Source organism: Dromiciops gliroides, chromosome 1 (genome assembly GCF_019393635.1).
Source record: "Dromiciops gliroides isolate mDroGli1 chromosome 1, mDroGli1.pri, whole genome shotgun sequence".
Classification (NCBI taxonomy): domain Eukaryota; kingdom Metazoa; phylum Chordata; class Mammalia; order Microbiotheria; family Microbiotheriidae; genus Dromiciops; species Dromiciops gliroides.
The window spans coordinates 433,066,025-433,085,938 of record NC_057861.1 but is presented as its reverse complement, the minus strand read 5'-3'; the positions used below and the strand labels follow the sequence as shown (position 1 = coordinate 433,085,938).

Genomic DNA, 19,914 nt, shown 5'->3' with positions numbered 1-19,914 from the left:
GTTCCATAAGGGGTCTTTGGCATTCCAGAGTATCACTGACCCCTTTTATTAATTATATGTTGGCATGATTAATAAAATGATTAATTACCCAGAAATCATGTCTCTCAAACTTTTTATTCATGATGTGATATAACACCAAAACAAACCCAGAGCCTCTGGGACATACCATCAAAAAGCTCCTTCAAAATCAACATGTAATCAGTAAAAGGTATTTATTTCTGGTCATTCACCAAATTCCAAATCATCTTAATATCCCTTTATTTGTTTTTGTTTGTTTGTTTGTTTTTTGGGGGCGGGGTTGGGGTGAGGCAATTGAGGTTAAGTGATTTGCCCAGGGTCACACAGCTAGTTAGTGTTAAGTGTCTGAGGCAGACTTTGAACTCAGGTCCTCCTGACTCCCAGGCTGGTGCTCTATCCACTGTACCACCGAGCTGCCCCAATATCCCTTTATTTGATGGAAAATTATGTGCTACTCAAACCACTGTGAATAGAAAATTGACTTTGGGATTTTAAAGTTTCAGATTAGTACTGAATTTGAATATTTGAATAACTACCTCAGGGTTGCTGTGAAGATCAAATGAGAGAATAGATATATAATAATAATAACAGTAGTAAGTAGTAATAGATAGTAGTAGTTGTAGTAGGTAGCAGTAGTAAGTATTGGTAGGTAGTAGTAGTAGTAGTAGTATTAAGTGTTAGTAGTAAGTAGTTGTAGGTAGTTGTAGTATGTAGTAGGCATTTATGTAGTGGTCTAAAGTTTGCAAAACACTACAAAAATTATCTTCTTTTATCCTCACAACCCTGAGAGGTAGGTGCTATTATTATTCCAATTTTATGGATGAGTAAACTCATTTGAGGCAGAGGTAAGTGACTTATCCAGAGTCACATGGCTTGTAGGTGCTATCCGTAGTACCACCTAGCTATCTTATCTTTAAAATACTATATTAAGGTTAGTTTCTATTCTTTGATTCATCTAATTATACATTCATTGAAGATTGGTATAGTCATTTTCATATCTTAAAACTAGTACTACCATTAACTTGCTGTGTGAATTTAGTGTGGGCCTCAGTTCCCTAATCTGCAAAATGACAAGTTTGGAATAGATCAGCAGCAGCAGCAAAAGTTCTCAAAATGGTTCTTCTCCCCCCCCCTCCCCTTTTCAGGGGGTCCAAGAGATCAAAAGTATTTTCATAATAATACTCAGATGTAATTTGATTATTAAAGTACTCCACTCTTTTCCATATCTCTGTGAGGCCAGATTGTCTTCATAGACTTCAACCAAAACATGCTACAACAGATTGAACACAGAAGCAGACATGAGAATCTAGTGTCTATTAAGCTAGACATTAAAGAGATTGTCAAAAATTGTAAAACAATTCCAATCTCAGTATTTTTTTGTTAGAAAATAGTTATTGGGGCAGCTAGGTGGCGCAGTGGATAGAGCACCAGCCCTGGAGTCAGGAGTACCTGAGTTCAAATCCAGCTTCAGACACTTGTAGCTGTGTGACCCTGGGCAAGTCACTTAACCCCAATTGCCTCACTAAAAAACAAAACAAAACAAAACAAAACAAAACAAAAAAAAGAAAATAGTTATTTTGGGGGGCAGCTAGGTGGCACAATGGATAAAGCACCGGCCCTGGATTCAGGAAGACCTGAGTTCAAATCCGGCCTCAGACACTTGACACTTACTAGCTGTGTGACCTTGGGCAAGTCACTTAACCCTCATTGCCCTGCCCCCCCCCAACAAAAATAGTTATTTTAAGAAAAATTATGTTAACATGTAATAAGTTGTTATTATTTTTAAATGAATAAATATTTTTCAAAAATGATCAGTTTTAACTTTTTTATATAGTAAATAACAATAGGTAGAAACAATCTCTTTGGGAGCTTCTATTTTTAAGTATGTAAATGGGTATTGGGCAGCTAAGTGGCACAATGGATACAATGCCAGGCCTAGAGTCAGGAAGACCCATGTTCAAATCTGACTTCAGATATTTACTAGCTGTGTAATCCTGGGCAAGTCACTTAACCCTGTTTGCCTCAGTTTTCTCATCTGTAAAATTAGCTGGAGGAGAAATTGCTGGCGTCCTCTCCCAGAAAACCCCAAAAGAGATCACATAGAGTCAGACACAACTAACCAATAAAATCACTGTTACAGAAGCAGCAAACCCCTCTTCACCTAGCAGCTGATCTTGGAAACGTGGAACTGGTGGACACCCTGCTGAAGGCAGGCTGTGATCTGAAGGTTGTCGATAAGGTAACCATTTGTCCATGTGATTGCTGTTGCTGCAAGTTCATTGTGCTAAATCTACATATATGAAAAACCAGCCATTGTGTTGCCATTTAGTGAAATTCTGAATTTGCAGGCCTCATTGTGAAAACCAAGTGAGTCAGTCTGCATTGTGTCATTTTTAAAAGGAGAAATGCTATTTAATATCTTCCAAATATATAAAATCACTCATATTGCTTAAAGCCAGTCTCCAAGTGAATTTTAAAGCACAAATTATTCACATCTTATTAATTGTTGGTCCACAGGGTTTCTAAGGTATTAGAAAGCTTTCTTATTCGTCCACCTTTCAAGGAGATGGAAGAATTCCCATATCCCAGTCTTTTTGAAGGTATTTGTTAGATTAGGCATTCCCCCTTTAATTGTTATTTGCTCTTTTTGTTTTAACACCACTTTCATTTCTGAATATATTTTTCCTCCCTCTCTTCCCCAACAAACCATCCCTTAAGAAAAAAAAGGATAATTTTTTTTTTTAACAAGAAGCTCAGCAAAACTAACACACCAATTGCCTCTAATAGACTATGTTCCACATGCATAGTTCCCCACCTCTGCAAAGAGGTGGAGGAGGTACATTTTTCCCTCATCTCTACTTGGGACCAAGTTTGATTATGTCAGAAATAAAACTACTGGAGTTTCCCATTTGGTGAATATATGAAGGCTTTATTACTACATGCTTAGAAGAATATACACGAACTGTAGAAGAGTGATGCGCTTGGCCACAGCAAACTTCCCTTTTTAGGATGGATCTAATGCAAAGTCCCTCCCCTGTATCACTCATTGGCTGGCTACTCTGGATGCACACTCTTCGAGACACTCCTACTTCATATATTAACTCCTAAACATGGACCCTCACCCTGATCATACAATGCATGTCTAATTTTTTTTTGTTGGTTATTTCTTGATTTTATTACACTACTGGCCCATTTTAAAAAAATGATCTTTTGTTTATATATCATCTCATTAAAAAATATATCCCTCCTGTCCTTACCAGAAGGCCATCCCTTTTAAAAAAAAAATAAAATATTTTATTATTTTCCAGTTACATGTAAATAGTTTTCAACATCTGTCTATATAAGATTTCCTATTTCAAATTTTTGTCCCTCCCTCCCCCACTCCCCTAGACAGCAGGCAATCTGACATAGGTTATATATACATAATAACATTAAACATATTTCTTCATTAGTCATGTTATAAGAGAAGAATCAGAGCAAAGAGGAAAAACCTCCAAACAGAAAACCAACATCGCCAAAAACAAAAGAAATAGTTTGGTCCAATCAGCATCCATATTCCATAGTTCCTTTTTTTTTTTTTTCTGGATTTGGAGTGCATGTCTAATTATAATGTTAACTCTTCACCCAGGGGTGTGTTTGATGCTATGCATGAGACTTATTGAGCAAGCACAGTACAATTTGAGGTTATGTAAGGGGGCATGAAGGGGCCAGTTTATGCCAGTATCCTAATCTCCCTGATTCTGGGGAGCAGTTGTCCTTGTGGGACAACTTCTGATTCGATGGGGATTTTGTGGCCTTCTTGTTATCAGCCCTAGGCTTCTGTAAGGGCCAGCTCAGTAGAAAGGAGAAAAAGGAGGGGGAGGCTTGAGCAAGGTAGCCTGCTTAGAATGAGAAGAGCACAGTCACTTATCTCTCTCAATTATTACAATTAAATAGCATTGTGGGTTTTAAAAAAAATTTTCAATTTAACTTTTGTTGTAGGAAAACTTCCTCTTCAAAGGGCAAAGGTAAACTTCAATCCCACCTGTTTCAGATATTACCATCTTTGCTCTAGTCAGGTCTGAAGGAACATGGTTTTGTCATCATTTTAATTTAATTCTTGAAGTAGCCAAAAATTCTGGGTTGGGGAAAGAGGGGAAAAACACAGACTGCTTGAAATGGGCCTAAAAAATGTAGCCCAGGGGCAGCTAGGTGGCACAATGGATAGAGCACCAGCCCTTGAGTCAGGAGTACCTGAGTTCAAATCCGGCCTCAGACACTTAACACTTACTAGCTGTGTGACCCTGGGCAAGTCACTTAACCCCAATTGCCTCATTTAAAATATATATATATATATCTCCCAGTTCAGCATTGGGCCTCAAGGATTTTCCCTGAAAAATCTCAGTTGTACCCTCATCACTTTAAAATCTTACAGTATCTGGGGCAGCTAGGTGGTGCAGTGGATAGAGCACCCGCCCTGGAGTCAGGAGTACCTGAGTTCAAATCCGGCCTCAGACACTTAACACTTACTAGCTGTGTGACCCTGGGCAAGTCACTTAACCCCAATTGCCTCACTATAAAAAAAAAAAAATCTTACAGTATCCCAAGATACTGTGGACAAAGGGCAAGTCATTGAACTTCTCTGAATCTCAGTTTCCTCACTTGTAAAATGGGAATAATACCCACAGTTCTTACCTCACCGGGCTATCTTGTAGATCAAATGAGATTATACATGCAAATTGCTTCACAAACCTCCTCTTTTAGCATTTTATCCACCTATTTAAGTGATGCTTCTTGGAACCTGGTGCATTATTAATAGATAGGGAGAGGGAGAGAGGAAGAGAGAGGGAGGAAGGAAAGAAGGAAAGAAAAGAAAGATACTAGAGCTATGACCTTTCCCCTCTGCCTGAAGTTTAACCTCTGGGGAATATCACAAGCTTAAACGATATTACCAATACCAGGAGCCTTCAGACTCCCATTCAAGCACATAGTCCAAAGGAAAAAGCTCTCCTAAGAGCAAAAAAATGCCAAAAACCTCTGGCTCCCAGCATGCTGCTCTCCTAATAGACTAATTGCCATGATTGTGAATGGTGTTGAAAGCCAGCACTCAGATGGCAGAGATTAGGGGGTTGTGTAAAGGCCTCAGAGTAGCAGCACTTTGTAATCCAATTACTGTGGTTGATTGCTTTCAGCCCTAATTTTCAGGCTCATCTAAGACTCTCAATACATGGAAAATAGCCAATGCTGGTGCCTCTGGGAATTGTACTCGTGGTGAGTCTCCAGATGCATCCAGGGATGATAGAGATAGGGACACAGTTCCTCAAGTCTCCCAGTACTGCAGGGCTGGTGGAGTGGGGTTCTGGGGTTCTTGATTTGGACACCTCCAGACACATATTTTAATTATCCTGATATTCCTGTACTCCAGTACCTTGCCTGATTCTGCTCTGAAATGAAAAGCTCAGGCTTGGGACAGGCCTTTGAAAGGCATGAATAGAATAGATAGTACCTTACTTGGTATGATAGCAGAGCCAGAAAATCCCCATCAACACTCCCCCCAACAAAAGCAAACCTGCTTCCTTTGTTTCACTGTTCTAGTCCTTGAAATTTCCATGGTAATGTACTGGGTTAAGAGGCAGTATCATGTAGTGGAACTATTTTGGACCAGAGTGACTTGACAGCTGATACCTAGTTCTGGCTTTGCCAGTCTTATTTTCTTCTTCTCAGTAACCCTCCTATATATCCCTTTCTCTTCACTCATACAATCACTATGCTTGTACAGGCCCTCATCACCTGGGTTATTGCCCTCTAATTGATCTCTCTGGCCCAGATCTCTAGCCACTTCAATCCATCCTTTACTCAACTGAGTCTAAGTGATTCTCATAAAGTGTAGGTCTAACCATATCACCCCAAGTTTCCTCTTCCTCTACTCAGTAAACTCCAGCGCCTCCGTCTTATCTCCCAGCATAAATATAAAAACCTGTATTTGACTTCTAAAGCCCTTCACAACCTGGCCCCTTCCCACCTTTACAATCTTTGGGGGTGGAGGTATTTTATTTTTTTGGAAGCAGTCAGGGCTAAATGACTTGCCCAGGGTCACACAACTAGTAAGTGTCTGAGGCCACATTTTGAACTCAGGTCTTCCTGACTTGAGGGTCTGTGCTCTATCCATTGCGCCATCAAGCTCACCCTCTTTTCAGTCTACTTGAATACTCCCCTAGAAGCCATCTGTTATTGTTGCTGCTTAGTCATTTTCAGTCTTGCCTAACTCTTGTGGTCCCATGTGGGGTCTTCTTGGCACAGATACTGGAGTAGTTTGCCTTTTCCTCCTTCAGCTCATTTTACAGATGAGGAAACTGAGGTAAATGGGATTAAATTACTTCCCCAGGCTCACACATCCAGTAAGTGTCTCAGGCTGGATTTGAACTCAGGAACATAAGTCTTCCTGATTCCCAGCCTGGCACTCTATCCACTGAGCCAACTACAAGAACAACCAGTGAACACTCTACTCTCCTAGAAACCATTTGCAAGCCACTAATGCTGGCTTTCTTGTTGTCCTTCACACTAGATGCTTCATTTCTTGAATCAGTGCTTCACCATCTGTCCCCCATGCCTGGAAAGCTCTTCCTTGTGATTTCTACTTTTATCTTCCATGGCTTCCTTCAAGACAACTCAAATCCTAGCTTCTGTCTTCCCCATCCTTTTTATTTTTCTTTCTTTCTTTCTTTTGTTTTTTTTGTCGGGGCACTGAGGGTTAAGTGACTTGCCCAGGGTCACACAGCTAGTAAGTGTCAAGTGTCTAAGGTTGGATTTGAACTCAGATCCTCCTGAATCCAGGGCTGGTGCTTTATCCACTGTGCCACCTAGCTGCCCCCTTCCCCATTCTTTCTAGTCCCTTCCCTCTAAGACTACCTTCCATCTACTCTGCATAGGTCTTTTCTGTACATAATTATTCACAAGTTGTGTCTCCCATTAAAATGTGAGCTTTTTGAGGGCAAGGATTCTGTTTTTGCCTTTCTTGGTATCACCAGTGCTTAACAGAATGCCTAAGATGTAATAAGTGCTTCCTAAATGTGCTTACCCGAGAGTCTAACATCTCTTGTTATTGTTCAATCGTTTTTGAATCGTGTCCAACTCTTTGTGACCCCATTTGGGGTTTTCTTGGCACAGATGCTAGAGTGGTTTGCCATTTCCTTCTCTAGCTCATCATTTTATAAATGAAATTGAGGTAAACAGGGTTAAGTGACTTGTCCAGGGTCACAGAGCTGGTGTCCAAGGTCAGATTTAAATTCAGGAAGAGGAGTCTTCCTGACTCCAGAGCCTTCACTCTGTGCACTGCACCACCTAGCATATAGTAAGTGCTTAATAAATGTGCTTAACAAAGTATCTAACATAGTATATATAATCTCATATACCTATAATCTTATTTTCCCCTTCTGTAAAATGGACACATTGTAGGAGGGATTATAATTGAAGTGTGGGTAGATCAAGTTTCCAACTCTGAGATTTTGGGGATCTGTGACATTATAGTGTGGCTGCTCTGCATACATCACTGGATTGTTGGGAGAGGCCAAGGAGATGGTTTGAAAGCTAAATTGAAAAACAAATAAGCCTATACCAGTATAAGGTATTCGTTTTGAATAATGCTTTATTTTCTCCCAATTACATGTTAAAACCATTTTTAACATTCATTTTTAAAAATTTTGAATTCCAAATTCTCTCCCTTCCTCCCTCTCTTTCCTCCCCCCTCCCTGAGACAGTATGCAATCTGATATGAGTTATGTGTGTAATCACAGCATAATAAGGTGTTATCAAAATGAAAATGTTATCTCTGAGGGGTCTCTGCTCAAATTAGTTTGGGAGACTTGCCAGAACCCAAGCAGGGCTCTAAGGGAGGGAAATGGATTGTAGGACGAGAGATTTAGGGCTAGATGGGACCTTAGAGACTAGCAATCTTAGGCTCAACTCCCTCATTTTACAGAGAGGGAAACTGAGGCACAGAGAAGTCACGTGACTTCCTTTTCAGGTTGTATTTCCACATCCAATGTGGCATTGCCTCCATGTCTCATACAGTGATTGAATTTTAGGGAGGAGGTGGTAATGGTCTGGGGGATGGGGCTGGAGAGCCAGCCCAGTGGAGGACCTTGGGCATCCAGGGAACATTATGATTTGTTTTTTTCTGGGGAGAAAGGTAGAAGCTAGAGACCTCTGCAGAGAAGGAACGTGTTTGAAATAGGGTTGCATTGGGGGATGAGAAAGGCCAGGAATTGTTATCTGTTTCACAGTCTAAGGACCAGGCCTGTCCATTCTGGTCACCTTTTGGCCACTGGCGTTTGGCCAGAGAGCTGCTTGTGACAACAGGATAAAATGTCACATAGAGGGAACAAGGTGGGCCCTTGTCTGTTTTGTAGTGGGGGAAGGGGGGAGGAGTGAGAGAAAGAAATGTGATTTTGTTTATACTCTGAATTGGATTTCTCAACCACAGGGTAGATTGGAGAAATATTTGGAAGGTCTATGATGTTTTTGTTTCTTTTTTTTTTTTTTTTGAGGCAGTCCAACAATTCCCTTTCCCCCATCTCCCAATATTTTCCCCTTCCCAAATGACATCCTTGCAGTCATGTGTTTGGGAATGAATGGTGGCTATCGGTGCCACTAGTGGTGATGTTTTTGTTCTCAGCAAGGAAAGACTGCATTAGCTGTAGCATCCAGGAGCAACCATTCTCTCATCGTAGACATGATCATCAAAGCGGAGAGATATTACGCCTGGAGAGAGGTAAGGAAGAATTTTGATTCAGCTGTGGGGTTCCCTAAAAGGGAATTTGTGGTATTTGTTTAAAAGGGACACTGTAAAGCTGCTTTCAAATCTGGCCTCAGACACTTACTAGCTGTATGACCTTAAGCAAGTCACCTAATTTCTGTTTGCCTTGGAGGTAGCAAGGCGTCTGAGTGGGTAGTGCACCTGAGCTCAAATCCAGCCACAGACACTTGCTAGCTGTGTGATCCTGGGCAAGTCACTTAACCTTTGTTTGCCTTCGTTCACTGGAGAAGGAAACGACACACCACTCCAGTATCTCTGCCAAGAAAACCCCATGGACAGTGTTGGTGTGCTTTGGTCTACAGGATCACAGAGTCTGACACAACTGAACAACAACAGCTGTTTTCATGCCTAGGCTTTCCAAGGCAACCTGCTTAGGTCTTGCTCCCTTCACCAACTGCAAACCATGCCTGAGAAGAAAGAGGAACACAATCACTTCAGCACCACCACCGCCCCAACATGTGGCCTCCCAGAAAGCTTTGCTAGGTTCAAGGTACCTTGAGAGACAGCATCTCCCAAAACCATGGTTCATGAGCTCCCACAGTTCTGAGTCTTTTACTAAACTAACCATAAGACACATTAATTCAAAACAAAAGGCATTTAATTAAACAACACAGTCAAATATATGACAAAGAAAGATTGCCGATGCATACAGGGGAGTAGACTCCCACAGTATACCATATTCTCAGAGGGGAAAGGGAACACTCATGATCAGTGAACATGTATTGAAGGGGCTTAAATACAGGTCATATATGTGACCAGGATACTTATAGTTAGAGGCAGCTCAAGCTTCAGGTGCTTGGGGTGCCACTAATGACCTCTTTGGCTATCCTCCCACTGCTTTCTGGGGGGGGAGGGGAGGGGTGTCTCCTAAACTGCTCTCTGCTACCATCTGTTGGCCATCTGCTGAGATGGGGTTCTATGTTGAGCTGCCTTCCTAGCTGCTGGGATCTCAGCTCCGTAAAACTCACAGCCTCAGGCTATTTTAATTTTTTTGAAATTCATATCCCAATCAGTTCCATTGTGCTGGCTATCTAGAAAATCCCTTTAGGTATTTCTATTCCAAATACCTATTTAAATTCTAGGGCAGCTAGGAGGTTCAGTGGATGGAACACTAGGCCAGGAATCATCAAATCTGGACTTTGGCACTTACTAGCCATGTGATCCCGGGCAAGTCGCTTAACCCTGTTTGCCTTAGTTTCCTCATCCGTCAAATAAGCTGGAAAAGGAAATGGCAAACCATCTTTGCCAAAACCCCACAGCGGGTTGCAAACAACAATTTGTATTCTATGTATTCCATTCATAGGGGCTCAAAACCCTCCTCCTGTCTCATCTCCCACCCCATTTTTCTAAATCAGTCATAGAATGTTTGGACTAGAAGGAATCAACTGATCCACCCTCCTCATTTAAGAAGTAAAGAAACTGAGGGTCCAAAAAGGGATTGGTTGTTGTCCTTTGTTCTTGTAGAGGACCAAAATGACATCACTATGTTAGAGTCAAGTTAACCCTCCTCCTGTCTCATCTCCCACCCCATTTTTCTAAATCAGTCATAGAATGTTTGGACTAGAAGGAATCAACTGATCCACCCTCCTCATTTAAGAAGTAAAGAAACTGAGGGTCCAAAAAGGGATTGGTTGTTGTCCTTTGTTCTTGTAGAGGACCAAAATGACATCACTATGTTAGAGTCAAGTTACAGTGTGTCTGACTGTGACTGACTTGACCAATATGACCTTGGAATGCATTACCACAGGTCTGGCACAAATAATCCATGTGAACATTTGGGTTGGATTTTTTTAAAAGAGGGAAGTGACTTGTTCAAGCTCACACAACTAATTAGCAGCTGAGCCAGGATTTTATCCCTGCTTCTCTGACTCTAAGTACCAGGGCTATTTCTGCTATGACATCATGGCCATGTGTCTTACCCAATACACCAACAATCCCTTCCTCAGCCCCCTATACTAATGGGCAGCTTGCAGTCTCAAAGCATCCTCCCCAACTGCTGGGCTGTAATGGCTCAAGGCCTGAACCTTGAGAATCTTGTCTCTTTCCTTCGTGGGAGGTTTTGATCTCAGGACCAGCCTCAATCATTGAAGCCAAGAACACTTCCTTGTGCTTAATTCTTCAGGATGTAGCTCTGAAAATGGTGTTCCTACTTCTTTTTGTTTTAACCCTCCCAAATGGGAAGTTGTGCAAACCTTGTTCTAGCTTCATGTGGTAACTGCTATGATGACCTGTTAGAAATTATACCATGTTTTCGATGAGAGTTGTCGAAAAATCCTGAGTTTTCTCCCTTTCTTGTTTTACTTTTTCCTCCTTTCTCTTATCCTTGCTCCCACTTTCTTTCCTACTTTCCCTCCCACTCCCCAGTTTCTCTTAGAATTTCTGTTAGATAAACAAATGTATCATTTATCTTCTGAGGAAGTAGGAGGGTGGTTGGTACTCTGAGCTATGTCTCAGAGAAATGGGGAAGCTGGGAGAGTGGCTGTGTTCTGTTCTCCATGTCATTTCTTGCTTAACTAGGTGGGAAAAAGGAATTACTGGTTGAGAAATGGGTTTCTCTGGCTAAATGTACTTCTTGGTTAAATGGAGGTTAACCAGAAAACCATTATGGTTGAAAAACTCTTTCTAAACTATGTCAGTGACCACTCTCATGCCTTAGTAAGTTTAGAACAGGGAATATGAATGAATGAATGAATGAAACATTTATTCTAGGTAGGTGGCACAGTAGATAGAGTGATTGGCCTAGAGTCAGGAAGACCCAAGTTTAAATCCCACTTTAGATGCTTACTAGCTCTGTGACCCTGGGCAAATCATTTAATGTCTGCTTGCCTTACTTTCCTCATCTGTCAAATGGGGATAATAGTACCCACCTCTCAAGGTTGTGTTTTTGTTTTTGTTTTTTGCAGGGCAATGAGGGTTAAGTGACTTACCCAGAGTCACACAGCTAGTGAATGTGTCAAGTGTCTGAGGCTGGATTTGAACTCAGGTCCTCCTGAATCCAGGGCTGGTGCTTTATCCACTGCACCAACTAACTGCTCCCTCAAGGTTGTTGTGAGAATCAAATGAGACAATATTTGTAAAACACTTAGCACAGAGCCTGGCACATAGTAATTGCTATATATTTATATATTTAATTTATTATTTATATTTATTAATTATATATATTAGCTATGATGATAATTATTATTACCTCCCAGGATGTAAGCATCAAATGAGATAATCGTAAAGAGCCTAGCATAGTTCCCAGCACACAGTAAACACAATACAAATGTTAGATTTTATTATGATTACTGCTTACTTTGTGCAAAGAGGGGATACAGGTCGAATAGGAAGACAGTCCCTCAATAGCTGCAGCTCAGATGGGAAGGTCCCATGGTCCTTAGGGAACTACAGCAAACAGAAGGTAAAGCCTTTTCTTTAATGCTGTTTCCCCAGATCATATCATATCAGTTTCTGATGCTGAACCATTTGACAGCCCCAAGCACTTTGGTTGCTTTTCTCTCTTTTCAATAGACAGGGATCTGCTCCCAGAGTGATGGTTGTGGGCATGGGGCTGAAGCAAGAACGGTGATTTGGGGTGGGGCTGGGGGTGGGAGAGGGGGCTGCCACTCCCAGGGCTCAATGTAATTTATTCTTTCTGTGAGAACTGAGGATTTTTCCTTTCCTCAGAGTCATCATTCTGGGCACAGAGCCCATTGCTTTATGGTTATAAATGGAGGGAGGCAGCATGGTGTCAGTGGCTAGACAGACACCTGGCTTCAGAATCTGAAAGACTTGGATACAAAGCCTGAATTTGACATATAGTGGCTGTGTGACCTTGGGTAAATCACTAAACTTCTTCATACCCACCATGTCTTCTAAGGCTAGAAGCTGCAGAGCTGATGCTGATCTACACTGGTAGACAGAATTTTCTCAACAGGAGTTCTCTATACTAACTAAATCATTGGTCTGGTTCCCCTTCTCTTCCCTCCTATCCCATGGAAACAAGTGATCCTCATCTTAATTTTGTAAGATGAGTAAGGAAGGTACCATTTATTGTTATATATTAATAAAATGTGCTATTTATCATTATGTAGTAATATAATATAAAATTTCATTATTATAGATGTATATTTATTATTTATATATTATGGGTGGTATGGATTTATTATATATTTATATGTGGTATGAATTTATTATGTATTTATATACTATATAATATAAATTTATTATTATTATTACCTGATTTTATAGATAAGAGAACTGAAATATGGAGCAGTTAAGTAACCCATCTAAGATTACACAGTTAGTGGGTTGGCAGACCTAGGGGTCTTGATTCTGAAACTTCCCACTGCTTCTCATAAATTCTCCTCATGCAGGATTGTAGTAGTAGAAAACACAGCATTGGGTTGCAATATGGATTGACATCTAAAGATTTCCTCTGAGCCTGGAGCCCAAATCCCTCATTTGAATTTATTTTTATATCTCTTGCTCCAAAAAGCCAGGCATGATGTAGGTTTCTGGTATTGGGAGAGGGGGCAGTTCTGGTAGATGAGGATGTGACAAGTCCCCCAAACTCTCATTACGAGATACTACTCAGCTTCTGATTCAGATGATTCATTCCTCCCTGAAAAGACCAATCCCTTTACTACAGTTGGGTGACACCATAGTACATAGAGCCCTGGGTTTGGACTCAGAAAGACTCATATTCCTGAGTTCAAATCTGATCTCAGATGTCAGATGGGCAAGTCACTTAACCATGTTTGCCTCAGTTTCCTCATCTGTCAAATGAGCTGGAGAAGGAAATGGCATATCACCCCAGTGTCTCTGCCAAAAACCCAAAACAAACAAAAAACCCAAATGGGGGTCAAAAAGAGTCAGACACAACTGAACAACAGCAACAAACATGCTATCACACCAAAGAGAAACCAAGAACAATTTATTTAAAATAGTAAGGCTGGGGGTGTGTGTGGAGGAAATGGGACAGTTAGGTGGCACAGTGGATAAAGCACCGGCCCTGGATTCAGGAGGACCCCAGTTCAAATTCATCCTCAGACACAACACTTACTAGCTGTGTGACCCTGGGCAAGTCACTTAACCCTCATTGCCCTGCCAAAAAAAAAGATTAAAAAAAGGTAAAATAAAATAGCAAGGCTGGGAGCATCAAAGAAAAATCATCCACAAACATTGCTGACATTCGTAGTCCCAACACTCCCTTTCTCAAACCTACCCCAGCCCCAGTGATGGAAGCTTGTAAATCTAACTGGATCTTGAACTTGTAGCCTGGAGGTCTACCTAGGTGTGAGGGAAAATAATCCTCTTCTCAATAATTCTCAGGAACTCAGCAACTATGTGACAAAGGCTCTTTTATTTTCTTCTCATGAGAAGGAGGCACCCTAGTGTGCAGCTAGTGTGTGCAAAGAAAGGGGGCTCACAGGCCCTGTTTTAAACCCTAGTTCCCTAATGCGAATGGACCCTCTCCCTTTTCATCATTGGTCCGATTACAATCTATGTGCAAAAACTAGCTAATCGGAACGTAGTATTCCCATCCCTCCTTCCTTATGTGGGCATAACTCAGGAGTGGACCTTATTCTTCCTTATATGGACACCACTCAGAAGTGGACCTTATTGAGACCAGGGCTCCTTGAACCATGTGATTTTATTAGCCTGAGGGGGAGGAGGGGATCTGAGACCTTTGTCCTAAAAACAGGTCAGGAGGAGTATGATTGACTATTATATCCTCATTGAGAGGAGACAACTACCCATTTTCTCACACTAGCGAAGCCAGACATGGGATAACAATGTGCCTATCACAGGTCACTGTGTCTACAAAATATGGAAAGTACAGCTGAATGTGCTTTCATTTCAGGAAAGGGTGTGGTAGAGCATGAATCACTTGAAGGCACCCAATCAGGAATCAATATGGTCTTGGTACTGCCTCAGCTTTGATGTATCATTGCCTAATATTCAATCTCAGGAGGAGAAAAGAGGAAACCTCAAGGCTCCAAACCCTTAGCAGGACACAGTGTACCACTCCATTTTGGAATCCCTTGTTTTTTGGCCTTCTACTTTCTACTAAGTCATCTTTTCAAATTTTTTTCTGTCTCTCCTGAGACCTGCTGGGCCATGAGTTGTTCTACTCTTTTTTTTTTTTTTTTTGGGTGTGGGGCAATGAGGGTTAAGTGACTTGCCCAGGGTCACACAGCTAGTAAATGTCAAGTGTCTGAGATCAGATTTGAATTCAGGTCCTCCTGAATCCAGGGCTGGTGTTTTATCCACTGTGCCATCCAGCTGCCCCCTCTATTCTTTCTAGAAGTATAGCTAGGTTTGTGGGAAAGATGTATAATATATAATAATATATATTGATACATTTATATACAAATCAAATAAGATAAAATTTGTAAAGCACTTAACATAATGCCTGAGATATGGTAGGTGCTTAATAACTGTAACAAGGCTTTAAAGTTTTGAAAAGTATTTTCCTTATAGCATCACATTTGGTCTTCACCACAACCTTGTGAGATTGGTGATATTATTATCCCCATTTTGTAGATAAGGAAACAAAGGCTAACAAAGGCTTAAAGTGATTTCCCCATAGTCATATACCTAGTGATGTGGGGAAAATAGGGTAGGGGGTTTGGGGTAGGGGGTAGGGGTCCTTAAGAATTCCTCTTTAAAGAATTACACCCTCTTGCACACAAAAGCAATTAGAATAAGTTGGTACTTTATTAGGGGCAGGAGAAGGGAAGGGAAGGGAAACCAAGAGAGAAATCATTGGACTTCTTCTCATGGGGAGAAAGGCATGGCACAGAATGTGGCTCTGAGATACTAATCTCCTTGAGTAGGAGACAGGTAGATACTTTTATAGAGGTTTGATGGGGGTGATCATCTGACTGTGGAAAGTTCCCTTAGTGAGGGAGGACCGTCCCCCACTGGTGGTGACTGGAGGAGTTGGGTGAGGGGTGGCTGCAGATCTCTCAAGCCATCTCTCTCTTCAGGACACAAAGGCAGCAGCTACACCCAAATTTATCTCCCCAGGGGTGGAGGAGACTGGAATGAAGGGTGGGGGTCCTGGAGTTAGCTCAATCTGATCTGGTTCCACTTATCTCTTTAGGTGTGTCTGTCCTTTGGTTTAGTTTCTCAAGGAGAAGTTTCCTTGATGTACCCCAGAGAACTTCTGGGGTGCTCTGGGCCCATAACACCAGTAAATATCTGAGGTAGGATTTGAACTCAGGTCTTCTGAGTCCAACTTTACAATGATACAGTGCCATTTTGCCTTGAGATAAAATTATCTTTTGACTAGAATAAAGTAAGTCTTAAATTTTTTTTAAAATTCTGAACTTAAATACTAGCAAAGGAGAGTGTTTTCACATAAACACTGGAATACAAAAAAATTACATATAAAACTATGAATCTCCATTTTGTACAGCTTATTTTTACAAAAATATATCAAAATTCCACACATTACTTTCAAAATTGTCCTGCGTATCTGTGCCTTCTTCTGAACTTTGATTTCCTTCTGAGCATATTTTGAAATGTTTAATAGGTTTTTTGGGTATCACTATTGCTAACTTCCCTTCCCTTAACTTCTCCTACGCAATTAAAAGTTGAGAGAAAAAACATCTTTCTGACATAAAAATTGTCCAAGAATTCATTTTATAGGTACTCCTGCTAATCATACTTATCAATACACAGAGCCATTTTAACAATCAGTTTATTATATGCTCAGTATACACTTGATTACATAGTCAGGATGGTGTGATGATTAAAAATATGAGAGACATAGTTTCTGGGTAATTTAATCATTTTATCAATAGGCTTGCAATTTATTAATAAAATAAGCTCTATTGGCTGTCTCTTTCAGATCAAAGACACTTCATGGAGGCAGGGTCTCCATTTATCACAAGCAATAAAATCTAATTGGTTAAAATGATTGGAGGTTCAGGGATACTGACTCAAGTCACTCAACTCTTGGTAGGATGACATCAGAGAAAGAATGTAAGACCCCTTCACCCAAAATACTTTCCATCTAGGTGTGGCTGTGCAGGCCAAAGTCCTTTAGCATATCTAGACAAAGGAATCTGCCTCCACCCAAGGCTTCTTTGTAGATTGGGTTTGGGCTTTACCCAGATGAAAACATTTGAAGGAATCTTTCAAGAGCTTGCTTTTGAGTGGGGGAGGGAGGAGGAAAGTTGAGGGGGAAAAGACTAAGAAAGAAGGGGAGATCACTGCATCCTCCGAAGTCATTTGACCCAAGTCAAACTGTTTCAAGGCCAGGTCTTTATCCACTGTACCATATTTCTCCCGAATGTATTCTCCTGAATAACTCTCCATCACAAGGCTTCAACATCTCAAAGTTTAAAGAAAGTTTGAAAAAAAAAAGACCTATCTAGCACTAGTAGATTTCTGAGAAACAGATAAAAGAAATATAGAAATTCCTTTTCATTTAACAGCAAAATTCTGTGCTCTTGAGGATAATGGAATTTCCTAAAATCTGCTCATTTCCTTATTCTTTTATTTCTTCCAGTTTTGCCTGGCCATTGATTGCACTTGCTGGCAACATGCTTTCTGGCAAGGCAGCAGATTTGTGCTTCCCTTTGCTGTGGAAAACGAGAAATATAGATTGGGGCTTTGGAGTCCTACTTGAGCTTTTCTAAAGGAAGTCAAGAGACAGCATAGTTAAGCTGCCCCAGCAGCCTTGACAGAAATGACTAGTGGTACAAAGTGCTATACTCAGAAAATAGAACTATCCCTTTGTTATCCAGGGGTTCTTCATTACAATAAAACTGTTGAATGTGCAAAGGATTTGGATAGAGCCATACTGTGTTTACCTTTTCCTTTAATTCCTATCTCTAAGAGGCAGCTCTGTTGTGGCATTGAACTTGAGTGACCAGCAACATCTTAGAGACAGATGGGCTTTTGTGAATGAAACCTTTGGAATGAATTTCACAATTGGTGTGGTAGAAAGAGCACTGATCCTAGAGTCAGGGGCCCTGGGTCCAACTCTCCCCTCTTAACAGTTAACTAGTTAGGGCATTACTTTTGAGTCTTACTTTCTTCACCTGTAAAATGGGTATTTTAATGATACACTATCTCATAGTTGTGTGGAAATAACTTATAAACCTTAGAGCACTATATAAATGAGAATTATTATTAGATATGAGAGCCTTGAAAAGGTTTATGAAATGAAGTGGCTCTTTTGGAACCTTTAGTCTTCTGAGGGTAGGGATAGAGCTCATAGATTTAGAGTTGGAACAGAAAGAAGATTTTAAAACAGTGCCAACTTCTTTGGGATTTGACATGAGTGCTCCACAAGTTATTCTTATGTATAGACCTACTGGGTCCAGATAGGATGGAGTGCTCACCTTTTCCCTCTTAAAGGACCACATCTGTGGACCGACATGCATAGACCAGATTCAGTCCTGGGGAAGACTGGTCTCTATAGAGAGGACTCAAGACTCCTTTTTTCATTGTCCCTTGCTTTTTACACCCCCATCTGGTAGCCCTTTGCTAATTACTTAAAGCTCAGGTTGGCTCTAGGTCTAGCGTCTCCCCAATGGAGGAGTAGAAAAGTACTCGATGTACAAAGTATATATCAGCTATGGGACAGCTATTTATTTCTGCCATACAAAAGAAATGCTAAAAACTAAAAGTGTGTATTGACAAAGACAAACACAAAGTATTAACTTATAATGACTGTTATATTCTTCTCAGAGATTGATACTTAAAACATGAAGCACTTATGAAAGCATTGAATTAGTATTTACTTCTCCTTTGGCAGTCAGGCCAGTGGTTGGGTTCCTCCTGTTGATGGTCATCTTCTCTCCCAAGAGGCACCATAGTAGCTGTAGGGGCCCCTCCTATATTATAATTAGCACTGCCTGAGAGACCCAGGAGTTCCCAACTTCTCAAGCTCATAAGGTGACCTCCAAGGCTGTCAGTCTTCTCTCTTTTTTTTTTTTTTTTTGGTGAGGCAATTGGGGTTAAGTGACTTGCCCAGGGTCACACAGCTAGTAAGTGCTAAGTGTCTGAGGCCGGATTTGAACTCAGGTTCTCCTGAATCCAGGGCTGGTGCTCTATCCACTGCACCACCTAGCTGCCCCATTGTCAGTCTTCTCAAGGTCACTTGTGTTCAGGGAAAGAAACACAGGGCAAACGATATAGCAAAAGACCCAAAATCCAACCTCATGCTTTCCTAGCCAAGCATGAGCTATAGTTGATCTATGTGCAGTTTACATTTTACACTTGTCCTGGGAAGTCCCAGAGAGTTACATGCACACATTCTAGAGACAGGAAGGAAAAGAGAAAGCCCAAGGAGGCCAGTCTACTGATGGGTGGTCAAACCTAGCCAACGCCCTCTGACCAGGTTTTGATATATTTTCATTTCAAAGTGCCAAACTTCAGTGTTGAGTCAGAACATGCACAGTCTATCAGAAGCCTAGGATCCTGAATTTGGGGTAGGGGAAATTCATCAGTTTGCCTCCATTTAGATTGTTTGCCCCCATTCCACTTACCTTTGTCTAGCTGTCTTAAGGGTGGAGACAGTAGAAGAATCCTTCCTGGAAGAAGTGATAAGGGAGGAAGCAGAGTTGGAAAAGGGCGCGCGCGCGCGCGCGCGCGCGTGTGTGTGTGTGTGTGTGTGTGTGTGTGTGTTCTTTAGCCTAAAATACTATTATCAGTAGTGTTTCAGTCACACCTTTACCCCATACCAAATTTCTGGCTAATATGTTTTAGGCACAGATTATCCCATTTCCTTAGATTAAGTTTCCAAAGATTGGCACATCTTTCTGGAGTGAAGTACAGAGTCCAAATTTTATTGTTACAGACATGGGTCCAGTTGGCTTGGTCATATTGGAAAATGGATCCTGGTCCCCTGTTAATCTAAATTTTTAATACTGTTGACCTTTGCCCCCATCCCAGTCAATATCTTATCTCTATACTGTTTCTGGTCCCATTATTACTAACCTCTTCTTATTTTTTCTCCTTAAACATAAACAGATGTATTTATGCAAACAGAGAGAGAGAGAATATGTAGCAAAAAGTCTACACACCTTGGATCTACATCAGTTGAATTAATTGAGCAGTGTCTTAGTGGCTACGGAGCAGGCCTCAAAGCTAGAAAGATA

General features: G+C 41.0%; 1 protein-coding gene across 1 annotated transcript in view; it reads left to right on the top strand.

Moving 5' to 3' along the window:
* ANKDD1B (ankyrin repeat and death domain containing 1B) overlaps positions 1-19,914 on the top strand; it is an 86,626-nt gene that overhangs the window by 55,612 nt on the left and 11,100 nt on the right. The window contains exons 11-12 of the mRNA XM_043996775.1: positions 2,159-2,257; positions 8,672-8,767. Coding sequence (XP_043852710.1) covers positions 2,159-2,257; positions 8,672-8,767 — 195 coding nt within the window. The remainder of the gene's footprint in view (positions 1-2,158; positions 2,258-8,671; positions 8,768-19,914) is intronic.